At 44.7% G+C, this 22,870-nt stretch overlaps 1 protein-coding gene across 13 annotated transcripts in view; it reads right to left on the bottom strand.

The window, feature by feature from the left end:
• Positions 1–22,870, bottom strand: part of NRXN3 (neurexin 3) — a 1,424,661-nt gene that overhangs the window by 807,631 nt on the left and 594,160 nt on the right. For all 13 annotated transcript variants that reach the window (XM_066627886.1, XM_066627867.1, XM_066627878.1 and 10 more), the window contains 3 exons: positions 8,170–8,289; positions 3,061–3,442; positions 1,461–1,651 (listed from right to left, as the gene is read on the bottom strand). In XM_066627886.1, coding sequence (XP_066483983.1) covers positions 1,461–1,651; positions 3,061–3,442; positions 8,170–8,289 — 693 coding nt within the window. The remainder of the gene's footprint in view (positions 1–1,460; positions 1,652–3,060; positions 3,443–8,169; positions 8,290–22,870) is intronic.

Below are 22,870 nucleotides of genomic sequence, written 5' to 3'. Positions count from 1 at the left end.
GACAAAGATAGTCAACTAGCAGTGCCCTTATAGAGAAATACTGTGTCCAATATTCTCTTTAGCACAGAACAGAAGGCAGAGAATGCTAAGAGGAAAGTACACCATGCAGTATAAATAGCATTCCATTATAGAGCAAGGGAGCTATTTTGCTCAGTTTTATTCAATGCAAATGCCAGGCAAAGAAAACAGTGATCAGGCACGCCTCCCAGTAATAAATACCTACAAATGTATGCACTTGAAATACAACGTTCACCCTTTTTCTATGTAATGCTTTTTTTTCAAAGGAATCTGTGAGGGAGCCATCCCCCCCCCCCCACACACACACCAATTTCCATTGATAATAAAATCTGTGGTCAGCCCTCACAGGAATTTCCGGATGTGTTTGGAAATGCCATGATTGGGTCCCTGAAGCACTTCCAGTTTTTCACTTAAAACTGAAAGTGCCTCCCAGATGCTTCTGGGAAGTCTTCTGAGGCCACGTGCAACCTCCCTGCACCTCAGAACACCTCTCAGTTGCGACCAGAAGGCACTTCAGGTCTGGGAGGTCCTTAAGGTCCTCCAGCTTGGGGGGGGCGGAGGCGGCAGCAGGTGCACCTACATTGAGTCTAATCTGCAGTCCTGAACCTGTGGATAAGGAGGGCCCACTGTCTTTTTATTGCACAGGATGCTACTGAAGGACCCATCCTGGTGGTGACAGATTACCAAGCTAGGTGGACGATGAACATTTTACCCAGTGCAGGAGTCCTAATATTCTTATTCAAAGACTAAGACCCAATCTAGGCAAACAAAGGTATCACGTATTATAACTGCTCCTGGACTGTAACATTCAGATTATTTGTGGGACATCACATGACTAAATTCCCTCTCATATGAAAACTAGATGTTTTTGTCAAGCCTTCTCCCTGGCGTGCTAGTAGAGGTGAGGTCCCGTCCTCCCCATGGAGCAGCATTCAATCATGCAATCCAATCCAAAAGCAATTTTACCGTATATAGAGTTGTTTGCACAGGCAAGGCCTAAAGTGATTTTCACATGCATATTCGTCAGCCATTGACTATAGCAAGAACTGAAGGCTCACAGATGTCAACCTACTCTCACAAATTAATCATCACTAATAGATAATCCAGTACCAACTCACAAGATACCTTCTTCTGGTTTTAAACTGAGTCAGGACATTAATCTATCTAGCACAGAGCTGCCCACACCAAGGGGCAATGGCTTTCCAAGGTCTCTGGCGGAGGCATCAACCAGACCTGCTTCCTAAGTTCTCAATATGTGGAAATGCAAGAGACTGAACATGGGACTTTCTGCAAACAAATCACAAACTCTACCACTATAGTCCCTGCTTCCGCACATTCAGCTAATAGATTTCAAGCAGTAAGTTATCAAGTGAAGCGACAACAGGTGATGAGCAAATACATGTGAACCAGCCTCAAGCAGAACTTGGCAAGCAGCAACTTACCCTTAAGGTCAAGATTTTTTGCACCATTGATAACCTGAGTAACAACCCTGGTGTCCACTTTTAGGCTGTGGGTGTTGCTGTTGTCTCGGGTGATGACGACATTGTGCCACTGGTTGTCGTTCAGAGGCCGTTCACTATTACCCTTGATGACGTTGGGTCCATTTCCAAGGTCAAACACATAATGTATATACCTGCAAAGAAGACAAGCAGTTGGCTCAGAAGAATGCTATGAATTCTTGTATAAAGAATTCCTGTACAAAGAATGTATATGTATAAAGTGACGGTGCACAAATGTCAAAAACTTGCAACAGACTCTTCTAATGTGTACTGTGGAGAGTTCAACTCATCCTAATAAGTTGTCTATTGTGATGGGGCATAATAATTAAGCGATTTGGACAGGGACAGAATCTGGAGAGTTACAGCTGCCAAGGTATTCTCAAATTCAGTGGCACCACTAGGGTTTATATCACCCGGTATGGGAGGCCAGTGCATCACCCCCATGATAGACCTCTTCCCATGATAGACCTCTTCCCATGCGGTGGGCGGGGCAATGCCCTGAGAGGTGGGTGTGGTGAAGTGCCATCGCCTGCCGCCACTGGTTTTTTGGCTATTCCTTTTGATAGAATAGAAATATGTCAACACGGTTTGTTTCATTGGATTCTGCATGAAATTACACATCATATGATATATAACGTGATGGTATTATTCAAAAATACCAAGATTTTAAAAATTTTGGCCAGTAGGGGTATCATCACCCCATGCACATCACCCAGTGAGGCCCACACCCCTGCACTCCCCTAGCAATGCCACTGCCAAATTACTTTTTAATTTGCTTCAGTAAGAAGAAAAAGGAAAAACAGAATTTTTTTTTTGAACAGAATTAACAGTCAAAGTACTGGATTTATTATTGCATTCATGGATTAAGACTACAATTCTATACTACAGGTGGGGCCTCTGTATCCACTGGTTCTGCATCTGCGGATTTGGCTCTACATGGGTCCTCTGGACCCACATGGAGCCAGACGTGGCCCCACCCGAGCCCCCAAGAGGCAACCAGAGCTGCAATCCAGTCGCCACAGGGCTTCAGAAAGTCTTCTGTGGTCTTCAAAATGGCTTATTCGGCCAAAAAAATGCAACTTCAGGCCCGGACTTCAGCCCCCAAAATGCCCTGGACCCTCCAGGGGCTTCCCCAGGTCTCAGAATGCCTTATATGGTATAAAAACATTGCTTCTGGTTTCCCAAGGGAAACCACAAGTCACGTTTTTTCAGCCAAAAGAGCCATTCTGAATCCTCCAGAGGCAGCGGGCAGACTCACACAGCCTCTGTGGGCTTCCAAAAGCTCTCCAGGGGGACCAAAGCATAGCTCCAGTCCCCTTCGGAGGGCTTATGGGGCCAATAATTGCAGATTTGATTATCCGTGATTTTTTTGTATCCGCGAGGCATCTGAGAACAGATCCCCATGGATATTGAGGCCTCATCTGTACTTACCAGTAAGTACAGAAAATCCAACTGAGCTCAGTGTGAGGTACTTCTGAGTAGATAAGCACAAGATTGTGCTGTAAGCAGTTCATTCCGAAAATAAGCACAAAACAATACTTACCCCTTGACCAGCTCGACAGCAATGAAATCATTTCCATCCCCGCTGTTGAAAAGAATGAAGCCATCAGCAGAGGTTGTTTTGAACTGGAAAAAGAGGTGCATAGAGGTGTAGGCTTGCAAGGTTGCTAAGCTCAGGTAGCTGCTCTTGGTCTTGAAGGTGACGGGGTCAGCAATGATGTTACGGAGCCCAAAGCGGGCTTTCAGTTCGCAGTAGTCAATGTCGCCATTCTTGCACAAGTCAATGTAAAGAAGGCCATTGAACATGAGGCTCTGGAGGTGGCCAATGAAGCTGGAGGGAATGACAGAGATGTAACGCTTCTCCGTCATTATTCCAGTCTCAATGTTGTGGAACTCCAAGCGCGTGTGGTCACCAACCATTGTACCTGAGAATCAGAATGCACTAAAGTTGAAACAAATACTTCAGCAAATGGAATAAACCTGCCTCTAGAATCCCTTATGATTCTCTATTCAGTCTAAAATAATACAGTTAAGTGTTTAAGTACAATCTCTTAAGGAAGGAAGGAAGGAAGGAAGGAAGGAAGGAAGGAAGGAAGGAAGGAAGGAAGGAAGGAAGGAAGAAGAGTAAGGAGAACTGGAGTCAAACTACAGGTGACTCTACATATCCAAAGGAGATCTGTTCCAGGGACCCCCACAGATATGGAAAGCACGGATAGAGGGGAACCCTATCTCCATGCAACCCCATGCCCTTTAACTTCATTTCAGTTCTTATCACTGGTGCCAAGAGAAAATATTTCCTCCTTTTACTAAATGCTATAAGCACTTATAGTAGGATGTGCAGGCAGGTAGCCCGAATGCTTGAAGACACTAATCGAACATTAACAGGAAGCAGAAAGTTAACTGCTGAAGTTAACTGTTAAAATTAATGGGTGCGGAGAACGAGATCTGTGGATACCAAATCCATGCATATGACACACACACGCGCCTGTAGTGAATGTGTGATTGCATTCACAGATTAAGGTTGCAGTCCTACGCATACCTGGATGCATGTCCAATTGAACTCAGTGGGAGCAATGTCTGAGTTGATGTGCACAGGATAGTGCTGTCAACAGTCCATTTCAAGAATCAGCATAAAATATAACTTACCCCTTGACTAGTTCACACCAACTGAGATGTTGGGAGAAAGTCACGACTGGTTTTTTTTCCCCTCCATTCAAGGAGATATTTAAGGCAGGGGGTAAACCATTTCTGCATGTTGGAAACACTCAGGACTCAATGTTTAAATGGGAGCTAGTATCTATCCCACCGTGTGACTGCGGGTTCTCCCACCAAACCATATACCACAGTGTGTCTGGCTGCAAACCGACGGTGTATACTGGCCCATGGTCTGACTTTTTCAGTGCAAGTAACTCTGTCCTTGAATGGCTGGACGAACTGGACATTGACATTTGATCTAGTCTAATTGATATATCAGTCCATGTATTATATGCAATATGCTAAATAAATTAAAATAAATCCAAAATGCAGAAGATGTATAGGAAGGTAGTATGCATGTCAAAGCTACTGTTGACCATCTTGACCATCTTTTCCTTTTGAGGGGAAAAAACAGGTTAGAAAATGGTGGAAAGATCCTAGCACCAGGGAAATGCAGTGTGAGGTAGTAAGCAGAGACAGGGAGGGGGATTCTGGACTGTTCCACATCAGACTACAGACATAGGAATCACATTTGTTAATGCTTCCTTTGTACAAAAAAAAACACAAAAAAAAAACAACAAAAATTGTGTGTTTGGTAAACAAGCAAATTACAGAGAAGTCTGAGCTAAAACTTTCTTCCAAAGTGCTTGTTTACAATAGTGAGGAATTTTGTGCATGCGGAAGTATTCTAAAAAAGGATCCAACATCTGCAGCCTGAAATGGAACTGTCCAGAATGCTACCAGCTTACTCTGTGTAATGTGTAACTTGTGTATTGTGTAAATCAGTCTCCTGAGTAAATATAAACAAATCAAGATGATAAATCTAAAATATTCAATGTGTATGAATCCCAAATTCATCAGCATTTACATCAGTCTCTTTACATCACCCCCAGCATCCTAATTTGTACTTTTGCTCTCCGTCAGAGATGTGTCAAATTATGTTCTTAATAACAATTCTGCAAAATCCGAGAATTTGCAACAGCAAATCTTAGTGTAGATTTTGCTGTTATAATCCAATGTTCACTATCTGAGCTGATGCATCACTGTGTACAGGATGTAATGCTATCAGACTTGCAAAAATAGCATCCTTTAAAGCCCAATAAGTGCATGGGAAGACTAACATCAATGTTCAGCTAGGTCTAGTCACTCAAAAGGCAATAAATATTTGACTCTCCATGAAGGATTAATAAAAATGCTGTAATAGGACTTTTTACTTGGAGTAACTGATTCTCTTTGACTGCTACAGGCCAACTAAGGGCGCAATTCTGCCCTTTACATTTGCACCTCCTCGGGAGTAAGCCGGGCTGGTGCATAGAGGTGCGCTGGCTTGCGGAGGCTGACACAAGCCTCTGTGCCAGCTTCCTTGGCGAGCTTTGCATCAGTCCAGCTGGGCTAACACAAGGCTCTGGGGTGGGTGGGGAGGAGGAGGGAGGGAGGCATTCCTGGGCAGGGGGAGGGCAGGCGGTGGGCGACCCCGGGGGCGGGCGGATGGAGAGCGGGAGGCAGGGCTGGGATCCAGCACTTATGCTGGATCCCAACCCCTGTACCTGGGGAGATTGGAGCAGCTTCAAGCCACTCCACTCTCAGACTTGTCGGCCAAGCTTGTCCGATGCAATCCTCCCTGCCAGAGTTGGCTTGGAGGCTGGATTCAGCCACTGTGGGCCAGCACACATCCCTGCGCTGGGTCAGTCAACTCTCAAGAAGGACCAAATGTGATTTATGGCATGTGTGCGACCCTTCTGGGTTGGCGCAAGGGACCTGCACCTGTCCAAGGTGCACTCAAGATTGTGCCCTTTGTGGAATTGGGTTTTCCAAATGCACACTATTCAAAAACACTTCAGAAATAATATTGTCCTGCACCCCAGTTTGAGGATTGTCAATTAAATTGTTAAAGATGAGGGTATCAGGAGGGGAGGAAAAAAAATGAGAACACAGTCATAAAAATGATAATGTGCTCAAGATTCATCCTGCCGCTTTGCACAAGGAGAAATAACTTTAGCTTACTGTCTGATATCATTTTGGTTATCGTTTCGTTCTGCTCAGTGAGGTGGCAGGGGGTAAAGCAGAACAAAGCAACGGATAAAACAGCCTCATTAACTTCAAACAGTAAATTACCTCTCAATTTGGGCATGGCTTGTCGTTGTGCTGGTCTTTAATTATTTGCTTCTAGAAAAGCTCTAATTAAATTACTTCAGCAGTACTCATACACACCTATAAAACTCAGCAGAGTGCTTGTTATTTCGTTCTCACATTCACAGACACGCACACACAATTTCACAAATCTATCTACATGCAGTGCTGCAAATGATCTCTATAGCTATCCCACATCCAGGTATTTATTTATACCCCTGTATACATGTATTATATATTTTGTGTTCTAATTCATATGAATAACATTCAATGGGTTTAAGGCTTCATATTTTGATTTAGACAGTTGGCAGCACACATTTTCTACTTGGCAAGGTTAGCTGACAACAGTGTACGCCATCATGTGGCTCAACCTGAGAATTGCACCCTTCATAGCAGTGGTAGACTTTTACAACTCAGAGGCATACACTGGCATTAAGACCTTTGCAGAGTGAGGGATTTCCCTCTTTAATAACACAGTGCATGCCTCCATTTGTTTTTATTTTGCAACTTTTCCTTGAGTTTTGACTGCTTTCCACTACTGCGTAGATCAGCATCATCTCACACTTCTCTTGGGAACTTTGTTCTCTGTGAACCACTAAAATAGTGGGTAAAAATGCATCTCACATTAATAACTGTACTGTTTTGAGTGGTTCACATCTAATACTTTGAAATGACAGGATGGATATTTATGTTTGTTACTGCTGTGTGCGTACATGTATGCACAACAGAATGTACTGTATATTTTTAAATCTACCTGTGCAAACTTCTTGGGGCCTCTCACTAAATGAATGGGATGAACTGCATCCTTGCAAATCTGCCTCTGGATTTTTGCAAGTTTATCTTCCAAATCCTTTCAAGTTGACATGAAAAACTCCCTACAAAGTATGATCTACAAGTACTACATTCCAAGCCCTCTTACGGACCTGGAAATGGACAGAGTAAATTGCACTGCATTGCCTCTCCTTCATCTTCCTCCTCCACACCAATGCAATAGCATGAACATAAGCAGAGCAGCCTAAGAGTAAAGACAGATATGCTCCCATTTTCCGGCACCTCTGTGTGCAACAGCGGTAAGTACAAGACTTCAGACTGCTTACCTGGGAGGAAGATTTTGTTTCTCGTGGCACAGGAGCAAGCAGGCGGATTCACTTTTCACCAGCAAGTTTGTAATATACATAGGATCATACAAAGAGCCCTGTTGGATCAGGCCAATCTAGTCCACCTTTCTGTGTCTACAATCCTATGCATACCTACCTGGGAGTAAGCCCCATTGACAATGAGGGGACTTCTGTCTGAGCAGACATGCATAGGACTGCACCCTGTATCTTACAGTGGCCCACCAGATGCCTCAGGAACACACAAGACAAGATCCCTTATATTGTTGCCACTCCCTTGCATCTGGCATTCAGAGAAAGCCTACTTCTAAATCAGTAGGTTGCTCATACCCATCACGGCTTGTAATTTGAGATAGAATGTTCCTCCACAAATCTGTCCAATCCCCTTTTAAAGGCATCTAGGCCAGGTGCCATATGATGCAGATGCCCCCTTTTATGGGAACAAACAATTGATTCAGGTTTCCCTTGTTGCTCAGCACATTATGAGCACAATGGGGTTCATACGTGCACAACTGCTCCACCATAGGAATATGTTTTTAGGCCCAGATATGACCTAGGTCTTCATCCTGCTGCCTGGAAAACCAAACTGCCATTCACAAGGCAAAGGTCACATGGCCAAATGGCAAGAAATGCTGCGCGAATAAATCTTTGAACTGCAAAATAAAACGTGCGCTCGAATCCAAACTAGGATCGTGAAAGATTCCTCTGCTTACCTTCAGCAACATCGTCGTCAACCGTCAGCTTAAGACTCTTTCCTCGACGCACCACTCGGACTGTGTGCCACTCATTGTCATTCAGTTTCTGTCCAGCATAAAGGGTCTCAGGTCCTTTACCTGGGGACAGTGGCAAGGACAAGCAGGTGTTAAAGCCAGGTCCAATGGAAAGCAAAGCCTGCCTGGTTGGAAAAGTCACCGAAATCATCTGGGTGTGATGACAAAGAGGCGAATACATTGGAAGGCTGTTTCAAGGTGCTGCAACCCCCAAACACGTTTACATACGTTGCCCATTTAAAATGAATGATAATTATTTCCTTCCAACTTAAGGTATTCCTTATGTATCTCAGAACACAGCTCACATGCAATTTAAACAAAAGGAGAACCAAGTTTCCTCCCACTTTGCCAGGATGTATGCATGTCAGTACAGTGCCAAAATATCAAAGAACTGGATAACTCAGAAGGAAACTAACAACCCAATCCTATGGGCAGGGTGCAATGACGGAACGTGCAATCTGTCATTGCGCCCCATGGACCATTGGCAAAGAAACAGCTGTGGACAGCTGGAGAATGAATGTGGGTTCCATCAGACTGTCCACCGTGCTGGTAAGTTAGCAGGGGTGGATGAGGGTAGAACAGGGTAGAGATGGGCCAGGCTAGGTGTGGGAGGGAGCAGACTGGAGGAGGGAGTGGTATATTGGCAGCAGCAGTGGTTGCTATCCTATGTCTCTGGTCTTTGACCTGACAGATTTATGCCAGCAAGAAAGCAGGAGTAGATCCAAATAGGCCTATTGGGGACCAGGAAGCAATTGAGTAGGAAAGTAAAAAATGACTTTACTTACCTCTCTGCTACTGCCTGGTCCCCAGCTGCCCCATGAGATGCAGCAGAGGCTGTGCTGGCACTACTGCATCAAGCAAGCCTGCCAAGCATAGGATTGGGTCCTCAAATGACAGTGTCTTCTCCAAGATGAGGAAATGGCAAATTTCCACAAACTTCCGCTGACTTCCACTAAGTCAGTGACTCTTTTATTTCTTCCAATGATCATACACACCAGTTGCTTTCAGCAAACAAATTTCCCAACCAGTGGCGTAGGTAAGGGGGTGCAGGGGGTAGCAGTTGAACCGGGCATCAAACTTTAGGGGGGCAACAAGCTGAGCTTGACACTAGTGACCAAAATTGTGAAAATCGTGGTATAGATGATTAATACCATCATGTTATATATCATTGGAAAGGTAATTTAATGTAGACTGCAATGAAACAAACCCCATTGGAATATCTGTATTCTATCAAAAGTTATGGCTAATTAACCAGAAAATGAAAACACAATTGCCTTATAGAACAAAAAGTGGATTTTCTTAACTCAAAACTGACCTACGAGACTGATGGTTGCTCAAGACGTGCCCCTCTTAGAGCAAGAGAAGACTAAACATTCCTCTTCACCCCAATACAGTGTCTCGAACCTATCGGGCACACTTTTTATTTATTTACTTAATTCGATTTTGTTGGGGGGGGGGCTACAAATCTTCTTTGACCCCAGACAGCAGATAGATGCCTTTTCACTTTTGAAAAAGCCCAGACATGGCATCACTTCCGGCTGTGACATCACTTCCAGGGCAACATTTTGAGCTTGGCACCGGGCTACAAGATCATTAGCTACACCATGGCTCCCAACAAGGACAAGCATAAACCAGCCCAGGGCAATCCCAAATGAATACCGAACTTTACACTGAATCACCATGTTAAACTCTCCCTTTCTTTTGTTAATTAACACTTATGAGCTTTCCCTCCCGCATCATCAATAACAAGCACAGACCCACTTGTAGACAATGCTCCTCAAGGCAAATCAGCCATGCAACATTCTCTGGCTGTCCATTCCCAAAAAATTCAGCACCTTTGCTGAATAAAGATCAGAAACGCCTTTGTGATGAAATGAACTGTGAGTGGTGTACATGCCTCAACAGCATCAGTGGAAGTCAAAGTTACAAGTGTCCTAGTGGAAAAGTACTAAGAAAGGTGCAGATTCTAACAGGAGAAGTTTCCCATTTATGCAAACCTCTTCAGAATGAGCTATGTTGCTCATGTAGCATATGCCTTAATCTTGGAACAACTTCAGTGGTTCACTGGGCAACTGAGGCTATAGGTACAGGGCAACTTTCTCCTCCAAAATGGTTCCTACTTTTCTTCATTCTACAATCAGTGAAAAAGCAGCAGATTTGGACTAGCCATTTTAGAGAAAAGGAGACTCAAGCAGTCTCCAAGTGTGTGTGGGGGGGGCAGTTGCATGGGTTAGCGTGTGTGTTTAAGTCATGAAGACATTTTGCTTGACATGGGTATTCCAGAAGCCTCCACCAGAGTTGTGATAATCCACTCCTAAGCAATTAAGGTATTAGTTTTCAGTTTAAACGCATAAATCTTCTGAAGTCAATGGAAGCAAAATAACCACTTCATGTCAATTAGAATGAAAAAGAAATGAGTTTCACTGTGATCTTAATTACGAACGAACACACAGGACTCACAACTGGTTTTTGCCACTGTTTCCATACAAGGAAGAAAACGTGAATGGGTGTGGCCCTTTTAGTGATCATGTCGCCATTCATTGTCAGCATGGCAGAGAAAGAAACCCATCAATGCTGGTGAGATTGCATTTTTACGATGGTGCCAGCTGGATAGAAAAGCAGCAATATTGAATCTTTACAAACGTTCTGCTGTGTTCAGTCAACTTGGATTTTCAGGGAAGACACACAACCGTGTGCATAATAAGTAGTTTGATTTTGATGAGAAGGCAGGTCAACATTCATCCAAACTAAAAAAAAGTGCTTTCAGGAGCAGTTGCACCTTTGAGGTGGCCAAATGACTCCAGATTCTTTCATGGTGGCACAATCCGAACACTGGTTGTTAGATACAAGATCAGGGTTTTGCTTTCAGGGGAAAAAAAAATAAATAAATATGCTATTAGTCCTGCATCACTTTCTAGAGCATAACTGCATTCAAAACAACAGACATGCAGAGATTCAAAACTAATAACCCTGGGGCGCTGGAGAAAAGAGAGGGGATTATTCTGTCTTCAAAGGCTTCTCAGCTATTTGTGGAATACACCGGCAAAGAGTTCGTTTCAAATCATCTTAGATTTATTCATCACTTTTTTGTGTGTGCTTTATTCCCAGGCTTTGTTGTGCTGTTTCGCTTTAGTGGCTGTTGTTTTTGATACCGGGAGACATCTGCGGCAAGAAAAGAGGAACGGTTTTTCATCTCCTATCACCTGGGGTAAGTTCCTGCTCAACACCACCTTTCTCAGCCTTGCATCACAGATGTTGCCACAGCAACCTATGGTAATAGAATAGGCAGAAGAGGAAGGCAAAAGTAGCCAGCACAGGTGGAATGCTAAGAAAGCCAAAAAGGCTCTGGAAATTATTCTACCACCCCTATCCAATATATAGATAGAGAGTTGGCATTAAACAAGGAGGGGAGGGGAAAACAAGCAGGCAGCCACCCTGGAAGCTGAACTGCTGGTGACGCTTTCTATTTTTAAATGTTTTTGATGAGATGGCAGCTGGTTGTTAAGCAATTTTTTTGCTTGTTACTTAATTTTTATGAGAGAATACAAATAAACGGCATGAAAATTAGCACATAGCACAAGGCAGAACAACACGAATTATGCCTTAGCCAAATATTAACTCATAAGATGCTGGATATCACTGCTGTATTTTTTGCAAAGAGAAGCTCAACTTTTAGCTTTGGAAATATTCAAGTTCTTCGACATGGGTGCTCCTGTGATGTTACTGTTGGATGATGTTTCAAATACAGGGATCCAGCTAGCAACATTTCTTTTTGTTTCCTAATTTGCTGGTTCTACGACCAGCGTGGGAGAAATGAATAAGGCAAAGAGGACCTAGCATGAAAGCAACGCAACCTTAAAAGCATCTACATTGATACTTCAGAGCTTAAGATTCAGCCAAAAGGAGGAGCAAGAATCTGAGGGGCAAAGGCTTATGATGAATCAAATGGGATGAAACCCATATTTTTGAATTGAGAGTGTAAACCTCTGATTTTATATATATATGTAAAGGGGTGTTGGTTTTAATTCTGTGTATTTTGTTTTGTTTGTCTGTGTTTAGCTGGTCGGATGACCGTAAATAAAGTATCTATCCATATTTTTGAAGATATCTGACTTCAGCTTAAATGTTGCAGTCCAAAGCAAGCTTGATGTGGCTTTCTTAACTGTGCATCTCCATGTGCTTGGGTGCATGTACACACGTATTCACTCACAGATATCAGTTTGGTGTGTCTACGTTCAGGCTGATGAAGTAAACACTTGAAAGACTGAAAATACAGTTCCTTGAGAAGCATTGTAATACAGGAGGACAAAAGAGGTATGAAACCACCAACGAATTCAACACTCACACAGACCCTGGTTTTGCTCATATGCAGGTTTTAGAAACATTCCTTACCATTAAAGTTCTTGCAGCTACAGGAAGAAGTCATAGGACATTTCAAATGGGTCTCTTTAGTCTTGCGCATACTTTTCTTACCTGTGGGGTATCAAGCAGTCCTTCCATGGAGGTCATTGCCATTTCATGTACCAGCCATTTAATATTATATACCATGCACCAGGCTTATTGTATTAATAACGTAATCCTATGCCGTCCTAACAACAGAATCCTACGCAAGTGATATACAAGTAAGTTCCATTGGATTCAATGGAATTTTCTCACAAGTAAGTGTGTATAGGACTGCAGCCTATTAATCTAAGCATGTCTTGGCATGCCTACTCAGATGCAAGTCTTACTGAATTCAATGGGACTTACTCTGAGGAAACTGCGTGTCGTCCTGAAAGTGTATGTTCCCCAAGGTTGCAACTCTATACACCTGAGAGGAAGTTCATGCACAGGAGTGTGTATGTACTTCAGACATAGCCCTTGCAGTAGAGCCAAAATAAACAAAATAGATATATACAGTTACAACATAACATTTTAATCTGCAAGTCAGTGGAAGATATCAGGAAGTTTGTAACTATAGTTGCCAACTATCAGTTATGCTATTGATCTGACCAGTAAAACAATATTGTTGAAGATACAAATTACAAAGGACTAGGAAGCCAGTAAACCCCCCCCCCCCAAAAAAAAAAAAATGTGTTTTGTTTTGGGTTTTTTGCCTCTGATCCCATTCCAAAACCAGATGGACATACAGCCTGTGTCTTGATTCCATCTCTTGACCGAGAGGTCGCTGCCCAAACAACACTCATGACCTGCCAGGTTCTATATCCAGACTTCATCCCCTGGCCTTACAAAGGTGGCACTATTTTTTTAATTAGAAGTTGGCAACCCGGAGCAATAGCTACATCAGTGGTGCTGCATCTTGCAGACCAGCCCTGGATAAGATTGGACCATAATTCAGCTAACCAAATGTGCCAAAATTGCCCTTTCAGAGCTCTCCATGATTATACCATAGCCATGCCAATCCAAGGCATGGAGCAAAACAGCAAAACAAGTGGCCCATTCCTATAGGCAGGATAAGTCAGTGGACCGCATGGTCAATCAGCGTATCCCATGGGCCACCCTCACAGCAGCCTCTCCACCATTTTGTGAAGTGCTACCACTGGTGAAAGGCCCTTGGGGCTTCATACCATCAATGGCACTTGGCAGACCTGGATGCAGAGTGGGAGGGTGGATTGGGGGGTGGAGAAGGGCAGTACGGGGAAGAGTCAAGGAGGATCTCGGTGGCACTAGTTCATCCCAGATTCGAACCCCTCCTTCCTGGTCCAGGCCTGCCCCCAGAGGCTCTTCAGAACTTTGTCTGCAAAGACCTGGCATAAATCTAAGAAGACCCTTAGGTGACAAGTCAGCTGCCAGAGAGGAAGGAAACATTCTTATTACTTATCTCTCCAGGCTGGCCTGGTCCCCAGCTGTCTCACAGGACACAGCAGAAGCTGCACTAGCAGTGCTGCTCTGTTGGGGCAGCAGAGGATAGGACTGACTGTGTGTCTATAAATGAAGTCAAGCCTGATTTATAGGCTGTCACCAGGTTCCTGCTAAGCTACATAGCCATGCACTTGTGCAGCTCAAAGCCAAGCTATGCACACCTCGGAGCTTGGCAACCCTGAAGTCCTATACACTCCTTCATGATAAGCGGATTCACAAGTCAAAAACCTGTAGCAGGTCTATTCCTCCCGGATGTGACACTGTTAATGGCCCACAAGTGCATATGTTTGGTCCTTGTTGCATATATGCAACATTGGGCAGAAATGGCTTAAGGAATGTATGCATTCCTGGGCCTGGTGTATATGTCTTGTGGCAGTAGTAATTGCCCCCAGCACCCCGCATGGGCAGAGAGTCTGGGTGAGATTGGAAAATATAAGATGCCAGAACATTTCTGGGCCCTTTCCTTTGGCTCCTAGGTCCCCTTTCTGACCCTGGGCCCAGCACAAATTGCCCCCTTTAACCCTCTCTCCTAGGTCCTGCATGTGACGCCATTGCTGAGTATCCAAAGATGCTGTCATGACACTCTTACTATGCTGCACAGCCACAGAAGGGGTCCACTCAGTGGTGTGAACCCCTTACAAGGAACACTGTTTATCTAAAGTTGTTCTTGTAACACAAGACCAATGAGAACACCCATAACTCAGTCGCGGAGTACATGCTTTATACACAGAAGGTCCTAGGTTCAATCCCTGGGAAATATCCTTGCCTGAAACCCTGGAGAGACACTGCCAATCATAGATGGAAGCTTCCTATACTTGCTTTCAATTACTCAGTTGTCACCTTGCAGGTCTTCTACTGATTGGTGATATGCTTTTATTCAGATCCTGTGTTTTAACTGCTTTTAATAGTTTGTTGTGTTTTTACTGTGCTTCTTTTTTTTATTGCTGGCTCACTGCTGTTGTATTCCTTATAAGGCAGGGTAAAGGTGCCCCTAAGGCAAACAAACTTTTCACGTGAAGTGCAAACACTTACAAGCAAGAATGCCCCTGGATATCAAAAGGATTTCCAGGCATGTGGAACACTGTAGCATAAGTTACTAAGAAGACACTCTTTTTCCCCTGTGAAATGGACTGACACAAGTGCCTCAGTTGCTGGATATCCAAGGTGTCATCAGTGCAAATTCAAGAGTAGTTGTGAAAGTGCTGAGCCTGGTAACAAGGTGAGATTAGTTGCAACAGAACTGAAACTAGGCCCCAAGAAGAATGAGCCATGGTTGGTGCGTGCTTCATCTGAACTGGGAGCTGGCCAGCCTTCCTGAACAGAGTTTGCTATTAAACCGGGCATTTTCATTGGATGCTTAGATGACTTCCATGGCATGTAGCACCTTCCATCAGGTTAGGTTACTCCACTAACTACGATCCCTCCTGTCTGCCAAAGGAGGATTATTTGATCTGGACTACTGCAGTGTGCTGTTTGTGGAGCAGCTTTTGAAGGCTGTTCAAGAACTCCTGTTGGTTCATAATGCAGAAGAGAGATTGCTATCTAGGACCAGATACGTGGCTTGTCATCTTGAAATATCTGCGCTAGCAGATGGAGGGGTTATGTAGGATTGGCCTGCCCACTATGGGTAGAAAGAGTGTGAATCCATTTTTTTCGGCCATGCTTCCAATGTTATAATTTATTCTGTAGCCTATTTCAGGCGGGAAGGGAAAGCACACTAGCCATTTTAAGCTGATAGTCCTGAGGGTACAGAATGTCTTTTGTTACTAAAATTTAACTAAAAGCATCCTCCGAGATTTAATATGAAAAGAGCAACAGAAACAATTTCCTAAATTACATCAGTGAACAGTAAAAAGCCCATTTAATTTTATGCTATGGTATAAGCATTCAACTTTTAACAGGGACACGTCCACACCATAATGCTTGTTATGGTATTAAATTTCTCGAGTTTCTTACACTTATTTTAAAAATTGCCCAGATGTTCAGACCCGAGAAACATCCCCCTAAGATTATTCTTGAACAAATCATCAAGTATTAAGAACTATCAAATCAAGCTTGATGGAAAAAATGTCACGCTCCGGTAACAGCTCAAATGGGGGGCAAGAGGTTTGAAGGCAGGTGGATGTAATTTCAGAATGTGGTGTACCTACTCCCAGTCTTCTGGGGCGACAATTATTACTGCTGAGATCACAGCATGCAGCGGATCTAAAATCAGCACTTTCCCCACTCCATCTAAAACCACTGTCAATAACTGTCTCTGACACATGATAATGACTTACAGCCCAATTCTATCCACACTTTCCTGGGAGTAAGCCTCATTGATGCAAATTAGACTTACTTCTGAGTAGACATGCATAGGATTGGGACGCCAACCTGGGTAGAGATTAGCAATTCAACCTGTATCATTTTGTGTCATGTGCTGTAGGTAACACAAAGCAAATGGCTTGAGTTTATAGAAAGAGCTTATAAAAGTTGATTTCAGAAATGGCCAAATACATGACTCAGTACCAAGAAGAAATGAAGCTGATCATGAAACTTTGCCAGATACAGCTTCTTATGGTACCTGAAAAGCTGGTCCCCTTGGTAGACCCCTTGGTAGATTAGATGTTTCCCAGGCTGAACCATTATTTGGTAGAAACTGCAACCCTTCTGCTAGAATGACAGGATTCCCAAAGCTTTGAGTCCAATAAGTTTTCAAAACCTTACATTTACATCCCCAACAGTGTTACTTGCTTAGGAAGTACCAAAGTCATAGCATTTTGCTTATGAACGCTGTACTGAGGTTAAGAAAACAACAGTGACTTGGCTCAGGCAGGTTGGTGGAAGGCAAGGCAACAATATGATGTATTCACAATTTCCTGTTTCCAAGTTTAGGAAACATCCCCCCAGGGCTCAATCTCCCTTTAACAGTGATTCATTGTGACACATTGCACACTGCCAGCTACAGCCTTGCACAGTGGATAAAATGCAGCGCCTGCAAGGATCACCTTACCGGATGTGTTTACAAAAATGATTTCCCAAGGGAGTTCAAATGCATAACAAAAATTGAGACTGTTCTACCTTGTTACATGGCAGTTGACACTGGTACCACAACCTTTGGATCCCAAAGCATAATGCAGGAGCAAAAACAAAAACTGAAGCTATGACAAAGCACAGACTGTTGTAACAATTCATAGGAGATTCTTCAAAACACTTGACAAGGGTGGGTGGCCCTCAGATTACAGAATGGGGACAGAAGTACCAAAGACAAAATTACATTGGAAAGAGTCTATGGCACCATTGAAAATAGATCCAAAACCACTGGACTCCCACTTACACCCGTTTCTCATTTCCCAAGATACTTTTTGCAGGGCATAAGAAGGAATACAGATGGGGCATTTTTATCCATGGAGTCATCATCCACAGATTTGCTTCACTGCAAATGCCGAACCCATAGATTGCCCTCCCTGCAGACGTCCCAGACACAACCTTGTTCCAGTTGCGTACGGGAGGTTTTCCGAGCCTTGGAGAGGCTGTGCACACTTTGCACAGCCTCTCCGAGGCTCAGAACGGCCCCCTGAGTGGTTTTTGGACAATTTCTGGATGTTGTCCGAAAACAGTTCCAAGTGGCTTTCTGAGACTTGGAGAGGCCACGCACCACATTGTGCAGCCTTTCCAATGCTCTGAAAGCACCCCGAGCAGTTTTCAAATGACTTCCAGTAAAACCTGCAGAACAGGTGCAAGGGCTATTCTGAGCTTCAGAGAGGCCTCGCAAAGTGGCGCATGGTCTCTCTGAGGCTCAGAATGGCTCTGGACATGACCGGTCATGTTCAGAGCAAAGGCAGGCTCTGAAAACTGCAGTTTTCAGTATCCACAGGGGGAACAGAGCCCCTGCAGATAAAGAAGCTCCACCTGTATCCTCACCAACGTTCCAGAGATTTTTATATCGGATCTGCATGGGCATAATCATGGTGAGATCAGAGGTCAAAAATCACAGTGTCACAAAGGCTCAGAGCCCAATCCTGTGGTCCACACCGCGCCTCCGTGGTGCGGACTACAGTTGCAAACGTGCCATAAGGCACGTTTGCAGGGTTTACTGCCGGGCTCCCACCGGAGGTGATGAGCCACCACCGGGCGGGCGCCCATGTTCCACAGCTCGGTGGTGCCTGCAACCGCCGGGCTGCAGAACAGGGAATGGGGGCGTTCCCGGGGTGTGAGGGAGGCGTTCCGGGGAGGGGGAGGCGTGGTCAGGGGCGTTCCCAGGAGCAGGGGAGAGGCGGGTCCACAGAACCAAGCTCTGCAGGATCCAGGGCGCTCAGGCAGGGCTGCTCGTCCTACACGAGCGCCTTCACTTTAGTGGTGACCAAACAGTCGCCGCTAAAGTGAGTAGTCCCATTGCGGGACTGCTTCCCTTACTCGGGGGAAGGGGATGTACGTCCCCTTCTCCCAAGGAGCCTCCTGCAGTAGCGTGGGAGGCTCTGGATCCAGCGGGAGCCCTTTGTGGAGCCACCGGGTCCCGCAGCTCTGGGCAGCTCAGGATTGGGCTGTCAGTCAACCGAATGCCACGGATTCTTTAAAAGCACAGTTTTTTGTGCTGTTTAGTTTAAATCTCTGGTTTTCTACTGCATGCTGCCTGTATTCAAAATTGCCCCTGGCTGAGCTAGGGAGACCACTGAGCAGACTAAGGGTGCAATCCTATCCTGTGCTGGAACAGGCAAGCCAAGAGGCTTGCACTGTATCCAGCGCAGGGTTGTGGCCATAAGCGGCTCAGTCAGAGGCAAGGGGAAACATTTCCCCTTACCGCCGGGCAAGGGCTGCTGGCCCTTATGGGTCTCCTTGGACTTGCACCACCTCGAGGTGGCACAAGTCCAAGGAGAGCGGAGCGGCTTGAAGTTGCTCCATTCTCCCCGGGAACGGGGGATCTGGGATAACTGCCGGATCCCAGCCCTGCCTCCTGTTCCCCGCCCACCCCCAGGAATGCCCTCCTCCCGCCTGCCCAAGAATGCCTCCCTCCCACCTCCTCCCCACCTCCCCCTGCCTACCTTTCCTCCTTGTGTCGGCCCAGCAGGGCTGATGCAACTTGCAAGGAGGAAGCCGGAGTAGAGGCTTACATTGGCCTCCACAGGCCGGTGCTTCTTTGAGCGCCAGCCCGGCTTCCTCCTGAGGAGGTGCAAATGTGCCTTATGGCACGTTTGTGACCCTCCTGGACTGGTACAAGGTACTTGCATCGGCCCATGAGCTCCTTTGGATTGCACCCTAATTCACAATTCTCTATTCACACATGCTGTTATACTTCAGCCATAGATAGATCCAGAAAATATGTATATGGGGGTCTCTAAGTAATTGAGTATTTTTAAGAGGGCTATAAAGTGCCAGGCACATTAATTGTGTTCTACTTTATTGCCCCATCTCCTATTACTGCTCCTGGCTACTCCTGTGTTAATTTTCTTTCCTTTCTCCTCTTTAATAGGTGTCACCTATTAATGTGCTAAGAGAGCATGTATTTTTTTCCCCAATTATTATTTTAAAACATGCACAAATGCTAGACAGAAAGAGGAGCTTCCTATATAATTAAATCACTGCCAGTAAAAGCCACAGCTGCCAATTTACAAGTACGGCTTGTGCCATGATGTGAGCTAAGCACAGAGTGTAACAGCACAATCCTAGGAATATCTACTCAGAAGTAAGTCCCATTACATTCAGTGGGACTTGCCTCCAGGAAAGTGTATGCAGGATTGCAGCCTTATTTATTTCCTGCCTTTCCACCCCGCAGACAGCACTCAAGGTGGCTCACAAATAAAACAAAAAATTTGGATTCTGATTAAAATGCATTCATTAAAAAGTGCCATGCCCCACCCCCCGTGTTAGCATAAAGAAGTCTTCCCTAAATAAAAAGATCTTAAGATCCCACCGAAAGGGCTCTAAAGAGGGAGATGTTCTCAATTCAGGGAGGAGGGAATTTCACAGACAGGGAGCCACCACCGAAAAGATTCTATTTCTTTCCGCCATCCCCCTCACCTCTACTGGTGGTGGCACAGTTAGAAGGGCCCCCTCTGATGACCTGAGAAGTTGGGTTGGATTGCATGGAAGAAGACAGTTCCTCAAATACCCTAGATTGAAGCCATATAGGGCTTCAAAAGTCAAAACTAGCACTTTGAATTCAGCCCGGAAATGAACTGGCAGCCAGTGCAGTCGCTGAAGCAGCCGCCCAACTGAGTCAGATTGACAAGTCCCAGAAACCACACATGCAGCAGCGTTCAGAACTAATTGCACTTTCTGGACCATCTTCAGAGGCAGCCCCAGGTAGAGCACATTGCAGTCATCTAATCTGAATGTCACTAGGGCATGGGTCACCGTTGCCCAGCTTTGCCACCTAGGAATCCAGGAGCACCCCTAAGCTGCGGACCTGCTCCTTCAGAAGGAGTGCAACTCCTCTGTTCATAGCAGGATGATAGTCCAATACCCAAGGCTTGGACTTCTTGACCAGGAGAACTTCTGTCTTAGCAGGATTTAATTTCGGCTTTTTCACCCACATCTAGCTCCTGACAACCTCCAGACAGCAATCCAGGACTTAAATTATACTCACAATGAGAATAGGGCAAGGTATTTGTCATGTAGCAGAGACCCTGGCCATCTGTATATTTAAGGGCAAATCCTAACGTTCCAGCACTGGCATAGCTGTGCCAGTGGGGCATGTGCTACATCCTGCCGTTGATGGTAATCATGGAGGCCTCCTCAAGGTAAGGCAATGTTTGTTCCCTTACCTCAGAGCTGCGTTGCACTTATTTCAGTGCTCAGTTAGGATTGCCCCCTAAGGATATTAAAGCCATGCCCCACATTCAAGGTCGGTGGGCATCCATGTCAATCTCAGTAAATATCTGGACTCCCTAAAATCATGTTACGGGTTCCATTTGCACAGGTTCCTGCAATTAAACTGATCAAACTATGTTCTCTTGTTCTAAAAAGGGACTGGATCTTGAACATGAGTTTAGGACAAATCCACACTGACTACACTCTTGACTTGGTTGTCTCTCGGACAACTGAGATTATTTTGACTGATGTCCCTTTTCAGGAATTCCTGGCTAAAAAAAACTTACTGGCATAGTGTGTCCCCACTATTTCTCCAAGGAACTCATGGCTGGCATACTTTTTCAGGAATATATGCCAGAGAAATTGGGCATGTGTTGCCAAATGTTCTCTCCACCTAGTTTATGTCAACTTGCTCTGCTTCAAACATGCTGTAACATCAGACACCTTCAGACCATTCTCTGGACTGGAGGGAGGTTTCTCCAGTTGGATTCAAAGACTTATCCTTTATTCTCAAGTGATTTAGCAGGAAAATGAAAACCTCAACTTAGTTGAGATGTACAAAATTATGCTAGGGATGGATAGAGAGGTATTCTTTTTCCTCTCATACAACACCATAACCAGGGGACATCCTTTAAAACTGAGTGTCAGGAGAGTTAAAATAGAAAATGCTTTACCCAGGATTTATCCTTTACCCAGAATGTAATTAGTCTGTGGAACTCCTTGCCACAAGATGTGGTGATGGCATCTGGCCCAAATGTCTTTAAAAGGGGATTGTACAGATTGCTGGAGGAGGTGTCCATCACAGGTCACAAGCTATGATGAGTAACCTCCAAGTCAGGAGTGCAACCTCCTGGTTTTAGAAGGAGGCTACCTCAGAATGCCAGATGCAAGAGAGTGGCAACAGGATACAGGTATCTTGTTGTCTTGAGTGTTCCATGAGGCTTCTGGTGGGCCACTGTGAGATAAAGGAAGCTGGATTAGATAGGCCTTCATTCTGATCCAGTGAGAGACTTCTTATGTTCTTATTTTGTGGAAAACAACATCACCTTCTCTTTGGCTGGACATACAAAGAGAAGGAATGAGTATCATTTTTGGCAAGATGAGAGGTGGTTTAGTGAATGAGTGGTGAAAAAAAGATTGCAATGAAAAGGCCGTATGATTCACACACACCCAACCTGTGTCATCAAAAACTTTCAATAACCAGGTAGAGCTGTGATGCACCTAGAGCTGAGTGAGCTAGTTGAAGTTTGCTTCTAAATGGTGTGAAAGCAATTCAGTCTTCCACCTCTCCACAAAAACAAGACAATTTACTAAACCATTACAAGCCTCCATAAATGCCTTTTCCATCTCCCCCATCCCTCAAATGTCCTCCCCACTAGGCTTCCATGCCTTAAACACCTCCCCTCTGACACCAGCAGTGGCATGGAATCCCCTCTCTCCCCTTATTTCAGTAAAGGAAGCAAGGTTAAAATGTGCAGCATTTCTTTCCTCTACAAAGGAAGAACAATGAAAGGACTTATGGGGATTATCACCTTGTTATGGTGACTGCAACAAAAGTAGTCCTCGCAAAGGCCACATCTCCCACTGGCACCTTTGCCTTTCTTGTTTGAAGGAAAGAAAAACCCTCATGCGGCACACTTAGCACATGCCCTGTTGCCTCTACAGCAGTGACAAAGAACGAAAGGAGCCCGCCACTGCTGCTGGGGTAGGTAAACAGCATATTTGGGGAGTGGAGGGCTGGAGGCATGGAACTGAGCTTCTTTGAGCTCTGGCCCAGAAGTTGAGCTTTGATAGCTTGTTCCTTCTTTGTGTGTGTGAGGGGAGAATTTTATTTACTTGAAAAATTTATATCCCACCATTCCTATGCTGAAGCAAATGTCCAAGGCAGCTTACAAAGAATTTAGAACTTCCAAAATCCATTTCCATTCCTGGACCTAGAAGACTGGCAACACGTGTAGATGTGGCTGTCTGATGCTGTAATGAATTAATCTTG

The sequence above is a fragment of the Tiliqua scincoides genome, chromosome 1 (genome assembly GCF_035046505.1).
Source record: "Tiliqua scincoides isolate rTilSci1 chromosome 1, rTilSci1.hap2, whole genome shotgun sequence".
NCBI lineage: Eukaryota > Metazoa > Chordata > Lepidosauria > Squamata > Scincidae > Tiliqua > Tiliqua scincoides.
The sequence above is the reverse complement of the archived record's forward strand: the minus strand, read 5'-3'. Positions and strand labels throughout refer to the sequence as shown.